Source organism: Anopheles coluzzii, chromosome 3 (genome assembly GCF_943734685.1).
Source record: "Anopheles coluzzii chromosome 3, AcolN3, whole genome shotgun sequence".
In the NCBI taxonomy this organism is placed as follows: domain Eukaryota; kingdom Metazoa; phylum Arthropoda; class Insecta; order Diptera; family Culicidae; genus Anopheles; species Anopheles coluzzii.
Genome location: NC_064671.1, coordinates 41,646,184 through 41,670,963, shown reverse-complemented (window position 1 = coordinate 41,670,963; position 24,780 = coordinate 41,646,184). Strand labels below are relative to the sequence as shown.

General features: G+C 44.4%; 1 protein-coding gene across 5 annotated transcripts in view; it reads left to right on the top strand.

Annotated features, from left to right (window-relative positions):
- Nucleotides 1–1,998: 1,998 nt before the first annotated feature.
- Nucleotides 1,999–24,780, top strand: part of LOC120954716 (aryl hydrocarbon receptor nuclear translocator homolog) — a 197,610-nt gene continuing 174,828 nt past the window's right edge. Inside the window, exons 1-3 of one of the 5 annotated variants that reach the window (XM_040374879.2) lie at nucleotides 1,999–2,301; nucleotides 2,534–2,799; nucleotides 18,208–18,268. Coding sequence is in view for 2 of the 5 variants with exons in the window: in XM_040374876.2 (XP_040230810.2) it covers nucleotides 17,834–17,894; nucleotides 18,208–18,268 (122 nt within the window). In the remaining 3 variants the exon portion in view is untranslated. Of the gene's footprint in view, nucleotides 2,800–17,292; nucleotides 17,895–18,207; nucleotides 18,269–24,780 lie in introns of those variants that run through there. The other 4 variants (XM_040374878.2, XM_040374881.2, XM_040374880.2 and 1 more) reach the window with 4 other exon arrangements.

Genomic DNA, 24,780 nt, shown 5'->3' with positions numbered 1-24,780 from the left:
GTCACTGACTTGCAACTTGCAACTGTAATCTGACACTGGTTAATTATTCCACAACAAGATAGTTGGTCTTGCGTATGAGAAACGATCCATTCGACTTGGTTGCCAAACACTTGGTTCATAATCCTTGGTCTCAAAATGTTGGGTCGCAACATCCTTTGTCGCAAAATTCTAGGATGAAAAATGCTTGGTCGCAAAACGCTTTGACGAAAACTCACAAATGGAAAACTCGTGGATGTAAAATTCAATGGACGCAAACTGGGCTTCAAACCCAAAGTGTATGCCCCGCTATATATGTTACAATTTCCAATGTGCCATTTTTGTAACCAAGTCTAATGGACATTAATTATTTAAATTATTACTATGGAGATTAAGGATTCAAATGAACAAATAGTGTTTAAAGTTTTTAAAGCACAGTCTTTCCCCGAGTTACGCGACGCTCCAGTTACGCGAATCTGAGTACATGCGTCAAATTGGTAGAATTTCCTCCAACAATTGCGCAATTCATATAAAATTGCAGCTTTGCTAAAAGTTTGGAATGGCAAAATACACAGAAATAACCGAATTTTCTACACTGATTGTGTAAAAACAGTGAATATGTAAAATTAATTATTAATTTTAATCATAAATAAGCTTTTATCATTAATATTTCGGCTGACTTACGCAAATAGCCCTGGAACGCATTATTCGCGTAACTCGGGAAAGGACTGTAAAGAAAAATCTAAGGTCAATGCTTATCTACTTAGAAAATCCAATAACCCATTTTTTTAACGAAGATTTCTGTTTTTTATCAACTCTATCTGGTCAACTTACTATACATTCAGATTTCTCAAATACTGAATAATTCAAATCTAAAATTAAAAATAACGATATTATTAAATTTTATCCCACTGTGGATAATAAAGAAAACTTGACTATGTATATAATTTTCAAGCAAATTCAATGCTGTCAATTCAACTGACAGCATTTTCCCAAAGTACAAATTGAAAAGCTGGCAGTAGAATGGGACATTTGTAAATAAAGCTAACAATTGAAAATGTTCGGCCGAAAATACACCGACCGGAATTTGGCGGCCGTAGAAATCCGGCTGCTGAAAAATCTATGGACATGACAGAGAGGAAAATTGCCATTGACAGTTTGTACATGGATTTGACAGCAGGCGAAATTACGCCCTCGATAAATTTCTTTTCTGCTTTAGTAAACATGTTTCCAGGGGCGGTCCTGTGGTACAGTCCACAACTCGAACGACTTAATAATATGCTTGTCATGGGTTCAAGCCTAGAATGGACCGTCCCGCCGTGTCAAGCACTGACTATCCGGCTGCGTGGTAATGAATTAAGTCTCGAAAGCCTGTATTGGCCGGCATGTCCGCGTAGGTCGTTACGCCAAATAGAAGAAGAAGAAGAAACATGCTTCCAACTTTACATAAAAGAATTTTGATTTAGCTTGTTATTTTTCGTTGTTTACTGTATTAAATTCCTTAGTGCTATATACAATTCAAATTATCATTTTATGGGTCTACATTGAACTTGGTGTTCTACGCTGCAACATATCAATTAAATGTTTATTTATCTCCCACCATATTTAAAACATTTGAGTCAGTAACTGAACGTAAAAAGGTTCACTTTAATAACCATCTTTTATCCATATTTATCTAGCCAGAACCCCATGACAGTATTTTCTCCAAAACAACCATTTGTTACCTGCAAGGTGTATGGATATTAGGAGGTGAAGTGCTTCAGAGCAAATTGACATTTCACGACTTGACATAACAATACTGGGGGCTCCGGTATTAAAATCGGTGAGGGCTGGAGGGGGGTACAGAAAATTGTATGCGATTTGACATAACAATACTCAATGATGGCGCCCGGAAAACGCGCTAACAATTCACCTCCTTAATAAACACACCTTGGTTACCTGCACCAAGCTGTCAGGCTGCCTGCGGCCGAAACTGCTACTTGGGTAACAAAGCGTTTGTTTTGTTTTGAAATAGGCGATCAAAATCGATGAAGTGTTTTTTGCAGCTGTCAAAGAGTGGGTTCGATTTTTGTTCCTTCGCTCTCGCTCCTTCTTCTTCGCTGCCGTCGTCGTGCGTATTCGGGTCCCCGTGAGCAAATACAGTACAGTACGGTACGGTGGTGTGGTGAACTCCGCTAAAAAGGTGTGCGAGATTTTTCGTGCGTGATTTTGTGTATGAAAAGCGTGACATATCCGTGTGCCAGCAACAGCGTTCCGCACTAACCTCCCGCAAGCAGCTTATGTCGACAATCGCCCAAACGTACACCTCTTCCTGCTCATCGTCAGGTAAGTGGCAGGCAGTGGGAAAACGGGGTGGCATAAACCACCACCTTGCTGAAGCCGTCCGTGTATGCGGGCAGTAGAAGCAGCAGCAGCTAACCCCCTCACACACGTGTGTGTGTGTGGCTGTGTTGTGTGTAACTTGTACGGTGCGTGCACCATTCATACGGTACGGGCGGAAAGTTTTCGTTCTAAATCAGGCGGATGTGTTCGGTGTTCAATCGTAATTTACATTTAGTGAGTTTACAGTGAATGTGACGACAGTGTGTGTAAATGGTTTGTGCGTTGAAAAGAAACTTCAGTGGACAGTGATTTGTTGTGCCGCTAAAATCCTTGCGGGTGAAACGTTCGGGGGCCAGGCGAGATTCGGTGCATGCGTACTACCTACGAAACCCTTCGCCAAAAAAGTAATCGCGGTTAGGGTGGCTTTCTCCCTTCTTCCACGATCCTTGGCAGGCTGTGGTGTGGAGGAATAAAAATCTACCACTAAAGGATTTTTTTGCTGTAAGTTTACCAAATTTAAACCGCAATACGGGATAAAGAGAGTCGAAGGGATGCTTGTATGGGTGCGAGTGAGCGAGTGTGTGTGTGCGTGATTTCTTTTGTTATGTAAACAAGCGCGAGCTGAAGAGATCGTGAAGCATAATTATGTTGCCTCTCGGAGCATCAAAGTATGTGTGGCCTGTCGTTTGAGCAGTGTATATGTGTGAGTGTGTGTCTGTGTGCATATGTGGTGTCTACAAGAGACAACAAAACGTACGCATTAAGTGCCTTTTCTCGTCCGCAAAGACAACAAATGCAAGTGTTTTAATGCATTCTTCGCCTCCCATCCGCCTCCCCCTACACATGCATTGTTTACGAATTTTCTGTCGCTTTTGTTTTGCTCGTAAAGTTCTTGGCTGGTAGCATCCGTCGCGATGTCAAGTTCAACTTGTTCTCCCATAAAGGTGCCTTCGCTCTAATTGTCCAAACTCAACGAATTACATTGCAGCGTAAATGTGTGGCGCCTCGATTGCAGCATCCAAGTAGGCTTGGTGGTTGATGTGACAACCTCCCTTGCTTACTCCATTAGACCGAGCATTAAAAACGAGTTCCACTGACAAGAGATCATTAATGGTGGACGGTATGCCAATATATAGTAAGGGCCGTCTCCCCTGAACGCATCGAGCGTCTATGTTTAGACACACGCTGCGGGGAGGAGTGGGAGTTAAAGCATAAACGTTGACCCGGTTTGCTGAAGATTTTATGGTGGTGTGCACCGCGCGTACAATGTAGCACCTTTGTACCCGTGAAGTGATCGCGAAGAGAGGTCAGTCGCTCTTGCGTCGGGATTATGGAAACTCTCGGCGTGTGTTACAAAAGCGTTTTTATGAGAGGAAGGCCGCCTTTTGCAGCGAAACGAGCGGGGCCAGGGAAACTCTCGGACTCCGGGAATGTCGACTTTACCCCGTTTACGTTCGGGTGTATGTATTTGTGTGTGTCTGTTTGTGTGTTCCCAATGGTCCAGCCAGACGATGCCAATCCCTTACCGCCGCTTGGCGTTTTTAGCTTCCAGCCTGGAGGAAAAAGGATAGCCGCGAACAAAAAGTGGAAATGACAGAGAGAGGGAACAATCGGAATCAAGTCACGATTTTCCGTGCCGCCGCACCCTCCCCCTCTACCCTTGCAACCCTTGCCATCAGCGTTTGGCGCTAAGCGCAGCGACTCGAGCTATGCTTTCAAACGGCAAGGCAAAGGCGAGCGATCACACGAGATGTGATGATGATCCTCGGACCAGCGGATGGGGGAGACGTGGAGGAGGAAAAGCACATACACTGCTCCACGCTGGCCACGAAGCATAAAGAGGAAAGAAGAAGGGGGGAGCTAGGGTGTATGCGCTTGCCGCCCCAAAACCACCACCCCGGTTTGCTTTTCGGGTCCGTTTTGTAGACCCACGGAAGACGCAGACACGCAGTTTCATCACCTTTCGGGGCAGCAAGAAACGCTCCGCTTTATACCCACACCAGCACAGAGCGCGCGCACACACACCCAGTTTGAGATCGGGATCGGTATGCCCTTCGGGACACACTGCACACAGCACAAGCATAATTTCCCTGGCTCAACCATTCCTGGCGAGGCACCCATTCGGTTTCGATTTGGTGCCCATTTGGAGCTGGAATGAAATTTTCATTGGTGGCTTATGTTTGCTGTGTTTGAATGTGTTTGTGTGCGTATTGGTGGGTACAATTTGGCGCCACGCCACGTTATGTCAGTGACCCTGATAAGCCGCTGACGCTAATCTATAGCCTGCTCCAGATTTGGACGTCGTTTTGATGGGCCTTTTTTGCAGGAGAACGTCAATTTGTTCACACCACGTTCGTCATCGGCGTTTGGGGCGTTTGGGTTTGGTTGCTGTTCAAAGCGCTGCTTGTTGCCATCACCTCGGGCTCGGCTTCACTATCTGCTGCGAGATGATGGCAATGAAGATAAAAAAAAATGTACCTATTGGGTTGTTTCGATGGACGAAACGGGTAATCGAAAGCAGCGATTGACCAGCGTCGTCGCGGGGTTTTATCGTTGTGCGTGAAGCATTGATAGGGTGATAGTTTTTAAACGTCGCCAAGCGTATTTAAGAATGAAGCAACAGAAAGACTGTTGAATGCAGTCCATCGCTAGAATTGTCTTGATGGGAAAATGTTGTATAACATACATAATATTTCGCTAATATTAAACGATTTATGTTGTTGATTAGTCTATTAGACATACTCATTCATTATGCATTTTTTGCATTTTTTTGGAATTTCAATGTATTTATGTTCCCTTTTAAAACATTATTTCTTACGAACTTAAGTACATCTTGAACAGGTCCCACATTCGCAATTAAGTTTTAATATAATACCGTATTGCTTCAAATTATGGACGCTTAAAGCATTTTTGGAATTTAATATTTTCTTACTTATTCAGAGGTTTTAAGGAGGGCAGTTAAATTTCTGCACAATTCATTTTACTGAAGCAAACCTGCTACATCTGACGAAAAAATACAATAAGTTTACTCGAAACATTGCAAAAAAAAAACTTTAAATTATAACAATATTTTGATTCATATTTCGAGATATTTCGGACATTTTTTAACTTTCGGACGTGTTTCAAATTACGGACGTTTTTATTCAAATTTCGGACAGCCTCAAAATTTAGCCAACACTCTTTAAATTCACACACACTGTACACCTTTTTAGTTTTTAACTTGTTTTAAGGTCTAATCCTGGGAATTTGCTTCGGTAACGGAATCACGATTGCCTCCAGAAATGGAATTAGCTCCGGAACGAGAATCAGTTCTGGAATTGAAAAAAGAAGTTCAGAGGCGAAATTACTACGATGAAATCATCTCCATGAGGATGGATCGTTTGAAAGGAAATTTTGATTCTTTGTGGCTATCAATACTTAGCATCATTGGACCCACACGCCAATTCTTATGGAAACTGCAAATGATACTCCGTTACAGAGCCAATTCAGATTCTGGAACCAATTCCGTTGCCGGAGCCGATTTCGATTCCGGAACCGACTCCGGAGCCGATTCGGATTGCGGAGCCGATTCCGATTTCAGAGTCGATTTCGATTCCGAGGCCGATTCCGGAGTCAATTACGGACTCGATTACGGAAACTGATTCCGGATCTACTATCCGGAATTGATTCCAGAAATCTTCGGAGCTAGCCGGAATCAATTCCGACGAAATCTCCATTTTTCCATCACTAGTCTGGACACTTGATTCTGGATGTCGGTGTATTCCTAGAACGACAAAAAGACGCTGCTAATACACCGGTTTTTCTCTTGTACTCGTAGATGAATAGAACCGAAGAACTGCTATGCGAATTCGCAGTCTTTCCCTTACGGCCATTATGACATTTCTCACATCCATCTTCAAATATCGATGTTTTCTTGCTATTATCACTGTCTAAAAAAATATGATTATGCTATTAATCACAGTTTACTTCGGCTGTCTGGAATTTAAAACAAGATAAAAAATCTTCTTTCGTGTTCCTGACAAAATTAACTATGTTCAGAATGAATGAAATTCAGAGCACAATATGATAAAACCTTGTTATTATCATGTTGATGACTACTTTTGCAATGACGTTCCACTTCTCGCTAGCTTCCACCTTAGCAAGCCTGAGCAGGATAATGCTAAGTTATTAGTATTACAATCATATTCAATCAAAAATAATAATAATATCAAAAATAATAATAGTAATACTTATAATAAAAATTAATATGCTTCTGTGCTTTCTTAGACACAATTCTCATAACCACTCTCAGCATCATCAGCTGATAAAATCAGACTCATCATCATCACCACAATCATTGTGGCCAGAAACCCGCTACACGATAACAAAGTAGTGGCTGCAATATGCACACTTGCCTGTCTGTCTGCCCGGTCGGTACCACTGCCCCGGTGGCCGGTCACTGCATAATGCAAACAGCGCCGGACAGCCCTGGGCCTATTTTTAGCGACACTATTTAAAATCATCCCGCTAACTGCAGTCATTGCAAGCAGTTAGTGGTGGAAGAGGCGTCTTCATAATTTGTTGTCGCCGTATTTTTGCGTTTTTTGTGCGCTCTTCTGTCTCTCTCTCTCTTGCATGCATTTATTTTTCGATGGGATAATTTTAGTCCAGACACACCTGGGCTTGCATCTGCTTGTTGGGGAAGCATTTTTTTATGATCGTTTGTCACAGTAAATACGGGCAATTGGCCTCAGGAGAAATCAGCTGGGGGGGCTCAGAGGGTGGCAGAGTTGTTGTCAATAGCCATCAGTTTCTATCGGTGATTTACGCTTCATTACACTGGCGGGCGTTTTAACCTCACACACTGGACGGAAGAAATGTGTAAATCAAAAAGATGATTATAATTAATAATTACATAAAAAAAAAACAATATGGGATAGGTCGAGCGTTTGTGCACGTATGGGCAAAAATTCAACAAAACCACAAACAGTGTGCCTTGGTCATGGGGGATGTTTTAATGAAATTATTTTCCGTCCAGTATGCTGTACCATCATCCGGCAGTATCTATTAGATAAGGATTTTGTGGATTAAAAAGAAATGTTTTGTCTGTTGGGCGTAGAATTTCGAAGGTACGGCACATAAATAAAACTTGTATATTTTTTACGTTCTCACTTCATTGAGATTGAGGCTTGGTGATGATGAACACGGTCAGCTTTGCTTCCCCGGTATTCGTTCGGCAGTATATGGTAATGAAGCATGATAAGCGCCCGTCCGGGTAAGCATTAAATGTAACCGTGAACAAAAGCTTTCCGAGCACACACACACACACACACACACACACCAAGGTGCCTTTGCTGTCGCTATCGCTCAGATCCATCTGTCGCCGAAGTGGACGTTGCGATAATTCAAGATTTACTATTGCCATAACTATTTCCAAAACGCAAACGGCCCAGGGACACTTTAGAAATTAAAAACCACCGCCACCGTATCTGAGCTGTGCCGTGAATCCTCCAACTTTGCCAGCGGCAGGATCGACTGAAAGGACCTTCTGGCCTCATTTTTTGATAACCAAATAAAAAAGACACTACTGCGCCCCCCATTCACCTTCCTAGCACCGTCTGCCTCATTACATACCGTATGGGGGAATGTGTGGTGGTGGGTTGTTCGTTTTTTGTTCGGCTGCGTCCGGTCTTCCGCTCATGGTGTGGGGACCGTATTTTGACAAACTAATTCATTTCTTACCTAATTTATTAGCATATATGCACCCCATATGGACGCGGTGTGACGCACAGACTGGACGAGCGCTCGCTGCCTGCCCCATTCGCGTTTGCTTCAGCTCGCGACTTCAATTTGTTAATTAATCCTAATTTTATGAACTTTTATTATTCCTACCTTTTCCTTCCCCTTTCACCTCCTCGATATGGTGGCCGATGGTAGCGGATCTCAATCTGGTTTGTTAGATGGTCGGTTGGTTTTTATATCGTTTGTTCTGTTGTTTGCGCATATGTCTCTTCGGTACGTTTTGGGTCAGTTTTTTTACGATCATCAGATGTGTGCTTTTTGCTCACGTGTGTTTTCCTCTGTTTTTGGGTAATATTTATAAAAAAATGGTTTGGTACACAAAAACGCTCATTTAAACTACTGATAAATATTGTATTAAATTTAATTTTTTTTTTGCATTATAATAACATAAACATTTATTTAACACTTCTTTTGAGTATACCAGTTCAATATTATATAATCAAGTATATTTTTATCAAACATTGGTAACTTTCTGCGTTTTCTTACATGTTTATGTTTCTTACATAATATCCATATTTTTCCATTATATGAAGCGCTTTACCAAAAAAAATCTCTTAAAATGCATATGTTGTTGTGAAAACTTTCTTTACAATGATTACTGAAATGACAACTCCGTATTGTTGTTTACGATGATAACAATACTTTTATATTTTGTACAAACTAGAGTATTTTTTTGCTTTATTTTTTATTTTTTATTTTTGCTTTGGGTGGTTGCCCTATTAGGGGTCATTCCCGCTCTCGCATTTCTTGCCCGCTCTGACCGATAAACAAGGTCAGTAATAAATTAAAAAGTGTCAGTTTCGGACCCGCTATCGAAATAATTGATCTTTGAAACCATCGACTGCTCTCTCTCTCTCTTTCTCTCTCTTTCTCCTCTCACACACACGTACATCCACGACCATACACCTCCCCCTTTCTATCGCTTGATCACCCGAGACTTCCCCATCACTCTCTGGGGGAAAACTGTTACGTTCCTGTGCCGCACGAATCCTTTGCATCGATTTGGCGGTTTATACGCGCTACCAATCACCTGCCCCAGTTTGCTCCAGTTTATTGCTGGTCCCGAAGTGAACTGTCGCATTTGGCGAGGCAAGGTCCCTGGCCGGCCGGCAGGCAGACAGCCAGGCCACGATCGGCAGCATTGCGACGGTACGGAAGCAAAGGTGTTTATGATAAGTCGAGCGCTTTTCTTGAGCTGTGAGTTTCAGTTCTGTGATCGTGCGGCATAAAGCCGTCAGTAGTTTTATTATTCGATTTTAATTTATAAAGTGGCAATTCTTTTTTTTTTGCTTATTATTTATGAGGTAAGCTGATCTCACAGTAAAAGCGAATAGTGTGCGGCTGGGAGGGATGGGTTTGCAGCTTTTTGTTTCCCATTTTCATATTCAATTTATCTGTCGCTTTTTAATCGAACTAAACCCGCCTCGAAAAACAGCCCATATGACAGCGCGTCCATGCGCGCCAGTGGACGATCGTGCCAGGCGTTACGTGAGGCATAATCGGTTGCGGATGGGAACAGAGACCGTTCGTGGCGACCACGTGTCTACCTGGGCGTAGTGGTCTCTGGTGGGTTGAGAAAAAAGTGGTATTAAAATTTGGAAGTGTCCGTTCGTGGACAGACTGGCCAACTTGGCAGAAGGGCCAGAAGATAAAGCTTCAATATGGTGTAACTCGTTTTTCTGTTCGTTCTAGTGTATCATTTTTATTATGGCATTTTAAACTTATTTATGAACTTGTTAAACACAGTGCATCATTAATTCTACCGACTTTATTTTTTGCTTCTTCGTACGAGAAGCACGTTTTTCGTAAGGTGATAATGTGTGTCGGTTAATGCAAAAGCATACCGGACAACATTTCCAGATGCTTTTTCATCTGCTTTTTTACGTCTTAACAATTGTACTTTTTTTTACGTTAGCATCGTTCCGTACTTTTAATTGAATATTCATTTGCTAACGCATGTGTTTAGCGCAATCCCTTTCAGTACCGGCACGCACACACATTCACACACGACCACAAACAAGTGTTATTTGGTAGGATATCTTCAGTCGCGATGGATAGGTGATCGGTTGCGATCTTTAATTAAGATATTAAATGTATTAACATTCGTAGTGGCGAAGTCGATTGAGATGGTTTTAAATTGAAGGAAGCAAATTAAAACAAAAAAGAGCATAGCACTCGTTTTTATCATTTTGCCGTACATACACTCTCACTAAGTTAAGAAGCATAAACAAGCCGATAGATAAAAATGGCAAAATCAAGTGGAAGGAGTTTGTAATCCAAGTCGGATGCAGAGGAAACTGATAAATAATGAAGTAGTTAGCAAGTCGAAAGCACCACGCCAATCGATTGCCTTAGCTTGCCAAGCGAATAAGATGCCATCGCGGTTGTTTTTTTATGCCTTACGCATTGCACGCTTCGAACGCTTCGCTCTTCGGGCGAGGTGTCCGGCTGGCTTGGTCGAATGTATTAAATAATAATTATAAATTATGGAACAGCGAATAAAAAATGAGCCACATAAAAAGCAGACAACTCTCACTCCGTCCCAAGCGGGCATAAAAAGGGTTCAGGGAATACGGCCAAACATCCGTGTGCTGCCGCTGCCGTCCAGGAACGTCCATGTGCCGGAGCCCTGTGTAAAGGGAAAGAAAGTGAATCGATGCGCAGCGAGAGGATGAAAAACTCGCTAAACGTTTCATTACGCACATTCTTTTCATATTTCATCGCTGGGTACCGCTGGGGGCGCCTTGTACGAGGGAAGGTAAAATGATAAGAGAAAAAAAGGAAACCTGGAAAAAAGGTAGACATACAAACACACTGTAATTCTGCTGTGGGATCGACATTCTTGGCGGATGCGAATGCGGGCCGGAAGGCGGAATGCAAAATTGGTATGTTCGTGTTAATGTGCCAGCAACGGTCGCGGCGGAAGGTGACGATGATGAAATATGTTTCGATCAACTATTGACTTTCGGTCCGGTTGTTCGAGTGTGTGGCTGTAGTTTTGAAGGGCCAACCGGTAAGATAATTCGTTCCCATTCTGCTCGTACCGATTATATCCGCGCGATACAGTGGGGTGTTTGCAGCTTGCTGCTTGGGTAGGTGCAATCGATTATCGCAGGGTGCACAAGGAACCTGTGGATTAGCCGGTGTTGGGGCGTATCGGTTTGGCAATTTATTTATGGTACAGCTGCAGCTGTATGCTGCGCTGGTAGTAAATGTTGTAAAAATTAGGTGTTTAATTAAATTAAACTGTGTGTGCTGTATCTGTATGATGGAAATGGTCTGGCAGCGGGCCAGCTGGGTAAAGGTACAACATTTCATAATGTGTACAGTTAAGTCACACAAAGCTGCAAGCTTAAGTTAATGTTTTAGATACAGATACCTCAATAAGATAAATTTATATCCTAGAAAAACTTTTATGTACCATCTTTACGAGCTTATGGAGTATTTATATCCAATTCTTTCTGAAATCAAAAATACTCTAATGTTTTTGAATGTTGAACAAATGATGATTAGAGCTATAATATCTTATTTTGTTAAAGTAATATGTCAATGAAGTAATAATCATAAAAATGGTAAAAATGACAGGTTCTTGGCCTTATGTGGTACAACAATTATTGAGAATGGTTAACCGACAATCCTTAGCATAGCAGGCTTATCAATCCTACTTATGGGCAGCTCGACCCAAACGGAGTTATAATCTATGACAGGTCGTGCGACATGACGACTACTATAGCACGAGATCGGTTGTGTTTATAAAACAAAAATGTCAAAACTTTCATACCCAATCATAACAAAAATGTTAAAAAAACATTTTAAATGGTTTTTCCCGCATTTATGTTCAATTACTGATTTTTACAGCTTTTTTAAAACTACTGAAGCATATTATCAGCCGGTCTTGTAGGGCAGTCGTCAACACGTACGACTTAACTACATGCCCGTCATGGGTTCAAGCCCCAAATGGACCGTGCCGCCATACGTAGGACTGACTACCCCGCTATGGGGGGATCAATAAGTCACTGAAAGCCAAGCCCACGAGTAGTGGTACAGGCAGGCCTTGACCGACAACGGTTGTTGAGCCAAAAGAAGAAGAAGGAGAAGCATATTATCAATGATAATGAATGTTCATCAACAATTATGCTTTTTTAATTGAACGCAATAGCTTGCCTGCAGTTCAGGAGTGTAGCCTGGGACAACATATCTTCCCTCATGCTTAAATTTTTTTTTGGCATTTTGCGATGCCTTAAAATGAATGACTTAATTCATTTTAATATGTTGTTTTAAAATAATTTCTTCAAATTTATCAGACATAACAATTGTATGGAAATCAATCTGTATTTCAAACACATATTAACGATCGATTAATACGATCGAATCGAAGGCGCTAGGATTCATTCGGAATATTGTAGGACATAATAAAAAAGGTGTAGTGTTTGCAGTAGTGGTGGGTAAAGTTATGAAATATCCGGAGTCGACGCCGATCCGACTCCGAGAATTTTGGAACTGACTCCGGAAGATAGGTCCGACTAGCTTTATCCAGCCGACTGGAATAGTCTGGAGTCGTCCGGAATCGCCCGGATTCGTGCAGATTCGGATGCATCCAGAGTCATCCAGAGTCCTTGGAGGTGGAGTTGATCAGAGTTGGGGCTGTCCTAAGTCGGCCGGAGGTGACCAGTGCATTTTTTTGTGGTCAGGCATTTCATCTTCTACTCCGACTTCTGTTGACTGCGTTCGATTCAAAACGATATTCTTTGTAAGAAAGGCCTGCTTGAGAAGTGCACGCGCAAAATAAAGGAGGAACAAAAAAAAAACACCACAAAATGAAATGACTCCAGACATCTCCGGACGGCTCCGGACGGCTCCGAACGGCTCCTAACGTCTCCGAACGTCTCCAACTCCGGACGGAACTAGTGATCTTGATTTTGCTGGAGTCGGAATTGGACTATCCATAGCCAGATCAGAGTCAAATCACAGTTGCGGGTGTGCTCTAGAGAGCACGCCACTGGTTTGCAGATTTCTCTTTCATTCTAATTAAATATTTGGTCAGCTCATATCATATAACGTAAAACATAATTGTTAAACACCGTCCTGTGCATGCAATTGCGATCCTTGAGTTTTTTTTTATCAAAAAGATTCGGTTTTTACAGTTTTTTTTTGTAGACTATTCTGGGACAGTCTTTCCAAGTTACTAAGTGCCCAGAAGTCAAGACTGGTATTCCATTTTCTTCTTTTGCTAGTTTTATTTAAGTTTTCCTGTTAGTTATGGACCGGTTTTTACGTTCGACTTGATCATCTTGAATATTTGATGTTTTTAATATTCTTATATTAGACGACAATTTTCATGGAACGAACATTTGATCAGGATGTCACGTATGGTCGCCCTTGCATTTCTTGGACGTCAGTCTCACGTTCCTGAAACTTTCAATCATCAATAGACTTTCGCGATTATGATATCATTTTTGGCAATCAAATCATCTCAAAATGTTGTCAATCGTCTAAAACTAATACTACGTGTCGTTTCATACCGTTTAGCGATGAAATTCCTGCGTGACGATTCAGTTCATTACGTCTCTGGAAAAGTGAATTGACTTTCCTGCCCTCTTCTTGTTAGTTAGATACCATCGAATCAATGCATGCACGAATACACGGGACACCCGCATGCACTTTCGCTTTCATGCTACACACACACACACACGTCATCGATTTGTGTGTCCGCGCTTGTGGAGCGTGAGCTTTTGCCACGTTCTGCCACACGGATGCCACACAACCGCCAATACTGACAGCTCTCGTTTCCCCTGTTTTTTTCTGGTTTGTTTTTTTCACCTTTTCCCTCAATGACCCACTGGCCGATACGCTAAAACGGCTGGCAAATCTCATCGCTGCACTCACCATCATCCCTCCTCCTTGCTCCTGCTGGGAAAAGAAGTACCACGCAACAACGTGTCCAATGGCACACGAATGAAAACCGTGCCGTCGTCCGCCTGCTAATGACGGGGCAAAAGTCGGTGTGACACGAATGTCACACTGCCGCCAAGTCTCGGGCTGATGTGTGTGTGCTGTGTCTGTCGACCTTTCCGGCTCGTGCCGAAGTGGTGCAGTGGCGGGTGTGTGGAATGGGTGTCTGTGTGTATGTGGCTGTGGCAAAAATTGTGAATGAACCGTCACGAACCGGGGTGGTTTCGTCCGTGTTTTCCGTACTTTAATCTGCCACGTCTGCCTCCCAGCCCTCCCCGTAGGCCACCCAGACTGTTGGAGAGTACGGCGGGTACTCTGTAGTACACGGAGTGATGAAAAGATTCGACCTTGAACCATATTTCGTTTCCTCGGCTGTGTTTGTCTCTGTGTGTGTAGCAAAGGGAGCGGTGTAGCTGGTGTAGTGGGCGAAGGTATGATTGGCCTTTTTCGTGCCGAACGTGCGCCATCGCGGTTTTGCTCGAGCAGAGGAGTGTCCTGACATCGACCCGCCAGCACCACAACACCTCAGCGAGACAAGTTTCATCCGGTTTATGTGCAAGGGGGCGGGCGGGATGTGTCCGGGATACGTTTTCAGCGGGGGAGCATGCTGAAGGCGGAAGTCGCCGGCAACGCGAACGTGCTGAAAAGCCGGACGGAAGAGAAAGCCCCGTACAGAGAGGCGGACGAAACGGCGAGACACCAACTAACCCGAGCCCCCGTTTTTCGTTCCTGTTCAGAAATTTAATGAAATCGATGACTGTCTCGCCCACCAGACTGAGGCTCTGAAGTAGTGACCAGCAGCAGCAGGCAAAGGGGTTTTGCAGACAAACATCCTCCAACCGTTAGCCGGAGAGCATCCATGTGTGCTTACCGTTGTTCTTCTTATTGTGGTTTTGATCCGTGTTCTGCATATAACATACATGTGGGTGAATGTTTGCGGGCGGCGGGTGGAGTTTTCGGACCGACGGGGGCCGGGAAGGAAGAAGTTCTGAGGGACTGCTGGGTGCGTGCACTGGTTCCGCAATGACGCGCGGGAGACAACAGACTTCAAGGACACGCAGCAGTTCGATTTGAAGAGCAAAGAAAAAAAAGAAAGAAGTAAGGTTGACCCACCGTTACCTGACGAACGAACGCCGTCCTTAGCTCCTCTTATCCTTGACCGAGCGAAAGCCCCTCCTGCCCCCTGATTGCGCCCATAAGGGAGCACGAAAAGTATAATGCATGCTGCCGCACATATTAACTAAGAAAAGCTAAGAAAGCGCTCGACCGGGACCGGGGAGTCGCGCGTGTTCCGTGATTCGGCGTTGCGTTACGTACCTTCTACCTCGGCTCTCTTCCCTAACTACCGCCTTCGCGGGTTTGTTTTGCCTTCGCCAATTTCTTCTGGGGGTGTCTTCGATAATGTTGGCCCTGGTCGTGGCCAGTTTGTCAGTTGCAGCCCCCCCGCGCGCACACACACACACGCTCGACACGGGACACGTTTTCCCCGGGCAAACGGTCGGTACGTGAAAGACATTCATTCGGCCCGCTGCCCTGTTGATGTCCTGTGTCTGGGTTTGCTCAATGGTTGGGACCTGGGAAGGGGAAGGTACCGAAAAGGGAAGATGCCTGTCGATATGACGGCATGACGGTTGCATCCTAATTTTTGTTATAATTCCAATCATGCGCCACGTCGTCGCGTGAGGAGCACACGCTCCTCACGATCACGTTTTGGCTTGGGCGGAAGTGTATTTGGTGTGGGACCTGTTCTGGTTGCTTGCTGTGTGTGTGTTTTTTTTCTTCTTGAGGTTGGTTCGTTCAATAGTGGAACAGGTTCCATTTTCGAGGCACATCAATGGAAGGTTTTCTTCAGTGCTTGAGAGCAAAGGCCTTGAAATGGTGGCGGTGTACGTGTAATTATTGGTTGATCGGGGTCTGGGAGTGCTGCACGTGCGACGGACATGTTTCGGCATTTTTTTTTTCTTTGAGGGAGGGTGCGATTCGTAGGGTTAAAGACATCACGAGGTGTCGGCAACTGATGGTGATGGAGGTCAAACGGAGAACATCATCAGCTGTGTGTAAACCTGAAGATGGACGTGTGTGGGGCTGGTATATGTGTTTAACTCTTGCTGTTGGGCTTTCGGTTTCTTTAGAATATATCCTGAAACATCTGCAACAAAACTTAATTAAATGCGCTTGGTTGTTTGTACAAAATAGGATGTAAATGAAAAATATCCCACTAAAGACCAAAAGGAGCTGTGCGGTACCTACTATCAACTGCACTCTGTAACTCTGTATCCTCAGTTGCAAACGATGTTCGTCGTTCAGAGTCGTCGTTCCACAGCCTCTGAACTCTGCCTCCAACCCAACTTCTCCGAGGGCATCCCTTTATCTTGGAGCCTTAAGGCTTGGAGGGTTTGGGACGATTTGGCTGCCGGAAGTTTTACGGTCTCCTTCTCTGACAGGGTAGCCCAACACGTGAGACACGGTATATACTGTGCAGGGCCGTGGTTTGCATACTAATGGACCTAATCTAATCAAGCTGCGCTGTACGGGCTACCCTTTACCCCGCCAGATCGGTTACCTTCTACCTTTTCGCAGATGGCGTTTGTCCGTAGACTACGGATTGGTGTGTCAGAAAGGCAGGTAAAGTTGATATCTCTCAATATTTCTTTCTCGTTCTCTCTTCTCTCTATCTCTCTCACACACCCTGGAGAAAGACATCATTACATCCTTCTTCACGGTGTCGTATACCGGCGGAAAACCACCTTACGATTCCGTTGAATGATTTCCGCGTAAGCAACCTGCTTCTTACCTACTCCTACTCCGCTACGCCGTTATCACAAGCGGTACAGGTCATGCGCATTTCCCGTGGACCGATAAATGGACAACAGTGTCTATACCTCTTCCCCGCGTGAATGGTTCAATGGTGGTGGCCACAACAGACGCACACGCTCACTCACATGCCGGCAACACTGTCGTGTTGTGGTGCACTCTTTAGGACTCTCGTCTATTTCTTCCTGGAGCATTTTGGAGGAGCCTAGCGTATGCTCACCCAGAATTCTTCGCGTGAGTTACTTTGCAAGGTGTCCGCAATAGGGGAAGCAGAAGTGAAGCTTTCTCAGAGCGAGCGAATATCTTCCGAATGGTACTGAGATGAGGTTTTTCTAATATAGCCTGCATCACATGTGTGTGTGTATTTGTATTTGTGTATTTTTGTGGCTGAGAAGGACATCGTCGTCCGTTTTTTCCATGTCCACATTCTTCTAAAACTCAAACCTTTGGCGTCCATCCCGGATCGAGTGTGCGTCTTGCGGCGGAAGCGCCTAACCAAAGTCTACGCGTCTGTAGTCTATGTGGCAGTGGCGTGTGGTGTTAATTGCCCGATATCGATGGTTCGATTTTAATTAGCTCAGAAGTGCTGTTGCGCGGCTAACCATAATCGTCTGGTACAATTGAATACCGGCACTTGATCTGGCAGCCAATCAGTGGGATTTGGTTTTTGTTCCAGCTCCTTGCGGCAACCCTTTTGGGTGGTAAGCTGTAACAAAAAATCTGTGGACATTGGTTGTGCGTTTGGGACTGCTGTCGTTCGCTCCGTACTGTGTGTGTGCTAGCAGTGAGTGGGTAAAAGTGACCACCGGCCGTCATCATTTCTTGGTTGAAGAGTGGTTGAATTTTCGCACTCCGTTGGGTTTTGCCGCCGCCGCAGCACCATTCAATTCCCGTGTCAATTTGGCGCTAGCACCGACCCATACGGCGGTCAGATAGGGTATTGGCGCATCGGACAGCACAGACAAAAACAAAAAAAAAACGCGGCACGATGTGGGGCTACGGAATTTATGGCTTTGATATGGCGTACGCCGGCAACACCAACGGCACCGGTAAGTACACACACACACAGGCTGATCGTCGTCGTGTGGCCATTGAAATCAAATCGTTGGTGTCTCCGGGAGGTGTCGGCTACCGGTCCCGGGTGCTTTTGATGTGACAGTTGCGGTTGGTGGCGTGTGAAAATGATTCCAGGATTTCTAGAGGTCGATTCGTTTCGGGGTACTGCCTACATTTGCATGTACGAATGGGGATGAATTGAGAAATTGTAGTGCATTCCAGTGAGAAAGCGTTCAAAGCTGGCGATGGAAGGTGGATTTTAATTTTCCCTTTATTTATTTTGCTCTTTTCTTTCTCTATTTTCAGTGGCTGACCACACTCAAGTGGTCGCGCAGCAGAAGCGTCGTTTGGAAGGGACTAGCGCGGGGTAAGTGTGTTACGATTGTTTGCCCTCTCCTTTGCAAAAACCAAATCATCATCAACCACAGAACGGCAAACTTACTGCTGTGACTTAATGTTACGTGGGGGGGATTAATCCCATGGGACAATTTTAACCTATCAGTGTTTGCGTATTGTAAAACAACCATTAACAGAACTTTCAATTTGAGGGTCAATTTTTCTCCCTTCAATTTATCTAACCAGCCTGAAGGGAAAGAGGGTCAATTTGGGATCAATTTTCGATTGGAATATTCAAAGAAGTTTCAACGTCCTGTTGAATGTCGTCGTTCGTATTACCGCGCCCGTGAGGGTTCGATAATCGTTCCCTGGAACGATTGCACATAGCACACATAGCAAAGCCGCAATAGTTCTGTGTCCGCTGCACACAGCTGAGACAGGAGACGTGTTGCTGTTTGGTGTAAATAAAATCAATAAAAATTTAAATAGAATTCAATAGATGCTGCTGCTACCACACCGTTTCCGTTTTCGATTGCGGGAACGATGCATTCTCCTCAGGGATCGGAAACCGGTCGTTACAACGGACACGGGACACCTGCGGCGAAGATGCTGGTGTTGATTTCCATTTTCTTGCACATTTTTTCTCCGTTCAGCCGTTGTGGTCGCTCCTTGTACGGTTGTACGGAGGCGGTTTTGCGGATTGGAAATGATATTTTTGTTCCTTGGTTGAGGCTTTTCGCTTGTGTACAGTGAAGGTTGAAATATCCAGCCATGGTGAATGCGATTTTTTGCTTTCGTAGATGATTTATTCAACTGGATAGCATTTTCCTACAATGTCGATTCTTGAAATTCTGTTGTATAGAGTTTGATAGATCTATTGAAAATGTTAAACTCTTCATACAAAACCACGCATTAAATAAGCATCGTTCAGCTAAACTCATTTTTGATCACTTATCCATCGTTCTAACTTAAACCAATAAAATGGATCAATTAAATTGCGGAAATAAGAACGATGTAACTCATTTTTTTTAAATGTTTTTTATACAATTTTTCAATGTTAACAAATCATTTTGCTTATAAAGCTGTATGACGAACCTTTGGAAAAATTAGGTATGTTAAAATGTCTTATTCAACCATGCGTCTCCATGAAAATCGGAATCTCTGCACGATTTCCAACCACTTTTCATCACTACTGGCCAACACTCGAATTGCATTCCTATGCCAATTGCCAATTCTGGTGCTGGAAGGCATCGTATCCTGCACCAGTCCTCCCAGACCTGTAATCGATTCAATCCCGTTTTCATTTCGTCCTTTTTTACGGCTATCTACCCTGCAGAAACCGATTTGAAGTATTTCATCGGTCCACAAAATTCCGATTGCCATCATTTCATATGTGCTTACTAGTGCAGTTCCCTGCTGGGTGGTTCGTCGTCGTGTAATGGCAAACCTACCAGCAAGGATGCTACCCGCTCTTTGGTGGTTGCATTCGCAAGAATTCGATTACTGGTGTAGCTGTGCTCTGTGCTCTTTGCTTTATCTACTATTTGTTTTTTGCTATGTGTGCCCTTTCTGCCTTCTACCTCCCGGAGGTGCTTTGCTGGCAGTGTACATAGTGGAGAAATTACAAAACTTTCAGCACCTGCCACGCCAAAACAGTGGCCGTTTGGATATACAACGGTGTCAAAAAAGAAAGAAATCAAAGCCGCTCACCTTTTGGGGCATATTGGGGTAAGACAGGAAGCTACAAAATAGAGCTCCGGCTTGCAAGCGCAAACTGTGCCAGTAAATAAGGAAGGAACCCCGAAAAATCATAAACGAGGTGGCACAGGCACACATTGAGTTACTGCCAACTGGGGCAGAATCCACTACGACGTGGAATTAAATCGAATCGAACAGAAAGACGGACAGCGGAACAGTTTGCTATTGCTATTGTGGAATCGTGTTTTCACCGTTCGAGGTAAAAATACAGCCCGCGATGGTCTGGTGGTAGCGATGGCAGGAACAGACTGTTTGCTAGGGACGGCTCGTCTTCCCGCAAACAGACTGCAAAGTGTGGTTGTGTCTCGGGCGTGGTAGTAACGACTATTGCACACCAACCACATCTTGATCTGTGTTTTCCGTTCCTTGTCACATACAATCGGCACTGGCGTGTGGAGAAGCATCTTCGTCCCGGCATTGGCACCGTGGGTGATAATACCATAGTTTACGCTTGGCCCTGTGCACCATCCTGACACCGACTCGCCCTCCTCCCGGCATCGGTGGTAACGGGTGTTCCGAACAGTACGTCCTTGGCACTTTGGCCAGGCTTTTGTGTGTTGAGCTATTACCTCGGCGTTCATCCTTCTGCCTTCCAAACCCTTCAAACGCTACTGCTGCTGTTGCTGCTGTGTGGAGCCTCACCAACCATTATCGTTCTGTTTTGTCGTTGTTTTTATATCGGGCAATAACGATTCTTTGTCTTTATGTGCATTTTCCTCTTCGCTTCCGCCTGCTTTTCGTATCATCATTTCGATCTACTCGGACCAACAGTACTGGCGGGGTCGGTTGCAGAAGGGGGCAGCGCAGTGTTTGAATCATTACAGGCGCAAGGAGCCAAATGGTTAAGTGTCCACCGCTACGCCACTATGCTGTCATATCGCGCAGTTTTACCGGGCACGGCAAGATGTTTGTGGGGTAAAGGTACACTTTTTTCGCCACCTTCTGAGAGTGCCCTTACTCTATAGCATTTTCTTTTTGTTGGGTGACGGAACAGAGGGAGCTGCTGCTGATGATGATGGTGGGCGATAACTGGTTCTGCGTATTTACTCAGGTCCGGCATACTTTTTCCGTTGTGGCGACGGCTTTTTCAAGTATATTACCTTGCGTCTGGGGCGTTTGTTTTGTTTGCGCTAGTAAACGGCAGTGAGATGGGCGTAGAATGGTAGCGCAAGGAGGGAGTGCTGGGAGAGTGTTGACAATGTGTCCAGCGGAGAAGTAAGTAGCAGCAGTGTTAGTGGTTTGTGTCATCTCACTTAAGGTTTACTAAGAGGATGTTTGTCCGTGTCAATGTTGCCCGGGGTACGAGGATACGAGTTAATCATTGGAATGATTTTTGCTGTGCTTTGAACGTTTTTCAGGAGTTCCAGCTTTGGTTTGAATTTTCTGTAATCTCTATGTGTGTTGCTACTTATTACTGTTAACGTGGATTTTGAAATAAAGTTCAATATTGCACCGAAATTATCTATTCGGTTTGTGGCATCTTTCTAGCTCTGTCTCTTTCCTTATTATATATCTCTCTATTTTCCATTTGCAAGGCTGCTCACTTTGCACCATGTTCAGCTACCAACAAGTCCTCCCTTCAGTTGATCCAAACAAAAAAAACTCAACCGTACTCGGACGAGTAACACGCTGCCGATAGATAGTGCCGTGTCGTAGTTACAGAAAAGTAGAAAAATTCCCATAACACACCACCGTGCCACATGTTACGGACATCGTCCTTTGCTCGGGGCTCGAGAGCAGCCATCACTGCGCATGTCACGCATGTGTGCGACCGAGAGCCGGCTGGAACACAGCACCGTATGCTCTCCGTCAGCGTCAGGACCGTGTGGCGATGTTCAATTCTCACCTATTTGGCTGGAGCTTTTCATCACCGTTGGTTGTTCTTTCACCTTTCTCCGGCGCGATACCCAGACAAAGGAAAGAAGAAATTGAGCGAGTGTGAACCGCCGAGAGAGTGAAATGTGTAACTCACGGCATTTGCCCCGGAGGGGAAAACTTCTCACCAGGGCAGCGCGCGTGTATTATTATTATTGGAATTGCAAACAAAAAATACATATTTTCCAACTCGTGCCCCTCGGGCTGTACCGTCCCTTTCCGATCTGCTGCGATCCGTGTGGCGAGGTTCTATTTTCTCTATTGCCCACCCGGCGAACCCGGGAAAGGGATGAAAAAGGGCAAACGCGCGGTTGATGGTAGACAATCGCACACCCACAACCTTACCGAACGGTGTTTTACATCGGAACGGTAGAAATGCTGCTGCGCTTAAGGGCGAGTTTACTAACACCCATCCAGATCAACGCCTACCTGCCTTGCCTTCTACCACAAGTACTGTTTTGGTGTTGGTGCTGTGGGATGCAGTGGGAAACGAGCCATCGTTGGACGGGGTTTAGCTGCAGCCGGATAAAGGATAATGTACGGGAGGAATGGGCATGATAGTGTAAGCTTTAGCTTTTTCTTGTTTTTCGACGCAAGCAGATGCTTTACCCTCCGTTACCATGAGGATGCGTTTATCAGCATGTGTGTGGAGAGTGTATGAAACCAGGACACTCTAGCGGTCGTGGTTGTCGGTGGTATGCTAGATTTTGTTGTTGTGGACCGTTTTTTGCAGCACGGTGCTAAATCCATACTGCGGAAGGCTGGTAACCTGTCATGCGTGTGAGGTTGTCTTTAAAATTTGTTGAAGACAATAGTTTAATTTCATATCAATCATAGTCCTTGTAGTATATTTATTATTACTATAATCGAGCATTATTCGGATGTTATAAAATTTATAACAAACCATATGTCAACTTTTTCTATACATTTTTTGTAGGCTGTTTTTAATCCTTACGCCCAGTTCTATGAAAATATTGCAGGAAACTGTTAATTGAGAGCAAGAGAAACATTTCAGTTTGTTGCAGGAATATTTTCGTACGGTTTTCCAAATCAAAACAGCTACGAAATAATAATACCAACTTAAATTAAAGTTTACTTTAAGGACAAACATGTACAGTGTTTGTACGTACACGTACGTACAAACAGTGTTTGAAATAAATATGAAAATCTGAACATGGTGCTATTCAGTGGCGGGTTCACAGTGCGTGAGCCCTAAGCAGTACGAATTGTTGAGTTCCTCTGCACTGGATTACCTGGGAGTACCCGGTATACGTCTTCGATAATGTAACATTTCAATTTAAATTTTGCTGCTGCCGGGGGGGGGGGGGGGGGGTGTTCAGTAGTGATGGGCGGGTCGACCCGAACCTATCAGGTCGGAGCCATCCGTAAGCGACCCGGAGTCGTTCGAGTCGACCCGAAAGGTACAAGTTGGTGCAGTGGGTGCAACGACTCCGGTAGGTGCGAGAAAGCATAAGCGACTCCGACCCGTTGGTGCAGCGAGTTCGGGTCGGGTCGGGCCACGGTAGGTTCAGTTTGCCACGGTAGGTTCAAAACCGACCCGCGAGTGCAATGAGTTCGGGTCGACCCGATAGATCAGTAGGTGCGAGAAAGCATAAGCGACTACGACCCGTTGGTGCAGCGAGTTCGGGTCGGGTCGAGTCAAGGTAGGTTCAATACCCGACCCGAACTCGCTGCACCAACGGGTCGGAGTCGCTTATGCTTTCTCGCACCTACTGATCTATCGGGTCGACCCGAACTCGCTGCACCCTCGGGTCAAACTGAACCTACCGTGGCCCGACCCGACCCGAACTCGCTGCACCAACGGGTCGGAATCGCTTATGCTTTCTCGCACCTACTGATCTATCGGGTCGACCCGAACTCATTGCACTCGCGGGTCGGTTTTGATTCCGACTCCGACCTAGCGCACCCGCTGCACCCACGGGTCGGAATCGATTCCGGCTGGCTCGCACCCGATTCCGGGTCGGGTCGTGAAATGAATCGTTTGACCCAACACTAGTGTTCAGAGTTCGTCTAGGACGGAATCCCAACGTCCATCATCCACGGGGCCCTCCTTGCTAATACAGTGCCATAATCTATCAACTGTTAAGGATGCTGAACTAAAGATACGTGGGGTACCTCATCGACGGGCCCCCCGCAATTGCTTACTTTGCTTACCGTTAAAATCGCCATTGGTGCTATTGAACTAATGTTGCCGCTTATTACTTTTATAAATCCAGGCCTTGGGATTGGTAACAAACTGGTGCAATTGGAACGATTTCAATGTATAATATTTTCGTATCTTCAAACATTGGTACATAGAAAATGCTATACCATTTTGAATGAATCACTAATCTTATTTTTTTCTTAATTTTAAATCTCGCAATAAGTGACTAAAACTACAAAATGTTATGAAAAACATAATGCAACAGTTATTCAGAAATATCCTCAACATAACGTAAACCGACGAATGATCCCAATAGTCAAACATAAGAGTAATGAAATAAGAAATCAAACAACGCCAAGATGCTTGACACACCAGGTGATTGACATTAGCAGTTGTTAAACATTGTCTTTTAACATTTTGGGCTATAATACCTAAAATAGTTTTCAAAAGAGTGGACCATGTCTTACAACTAATGTCTTGTGATTAATTATTGAAGAAATAGTCTGAGCTAAAACTTAAAATAACAAATATTTGTGTTGATCTGTCTTAAAATAGACGGATTACAACACTTCATCCCAAAATGCTTCAAGCTGATAAAATTTATTGTTTCCCGAAAAGATGTTTCAACTTTATCATGAATTATGCACTAAATCAATAAAAAAAAATGGAAGTAATTTAATTAGCTGCAACATTCGCAAGTAAAACCTAGAGGGCACAACAAAAGAAGCAGAACAAAGGTGTACAAG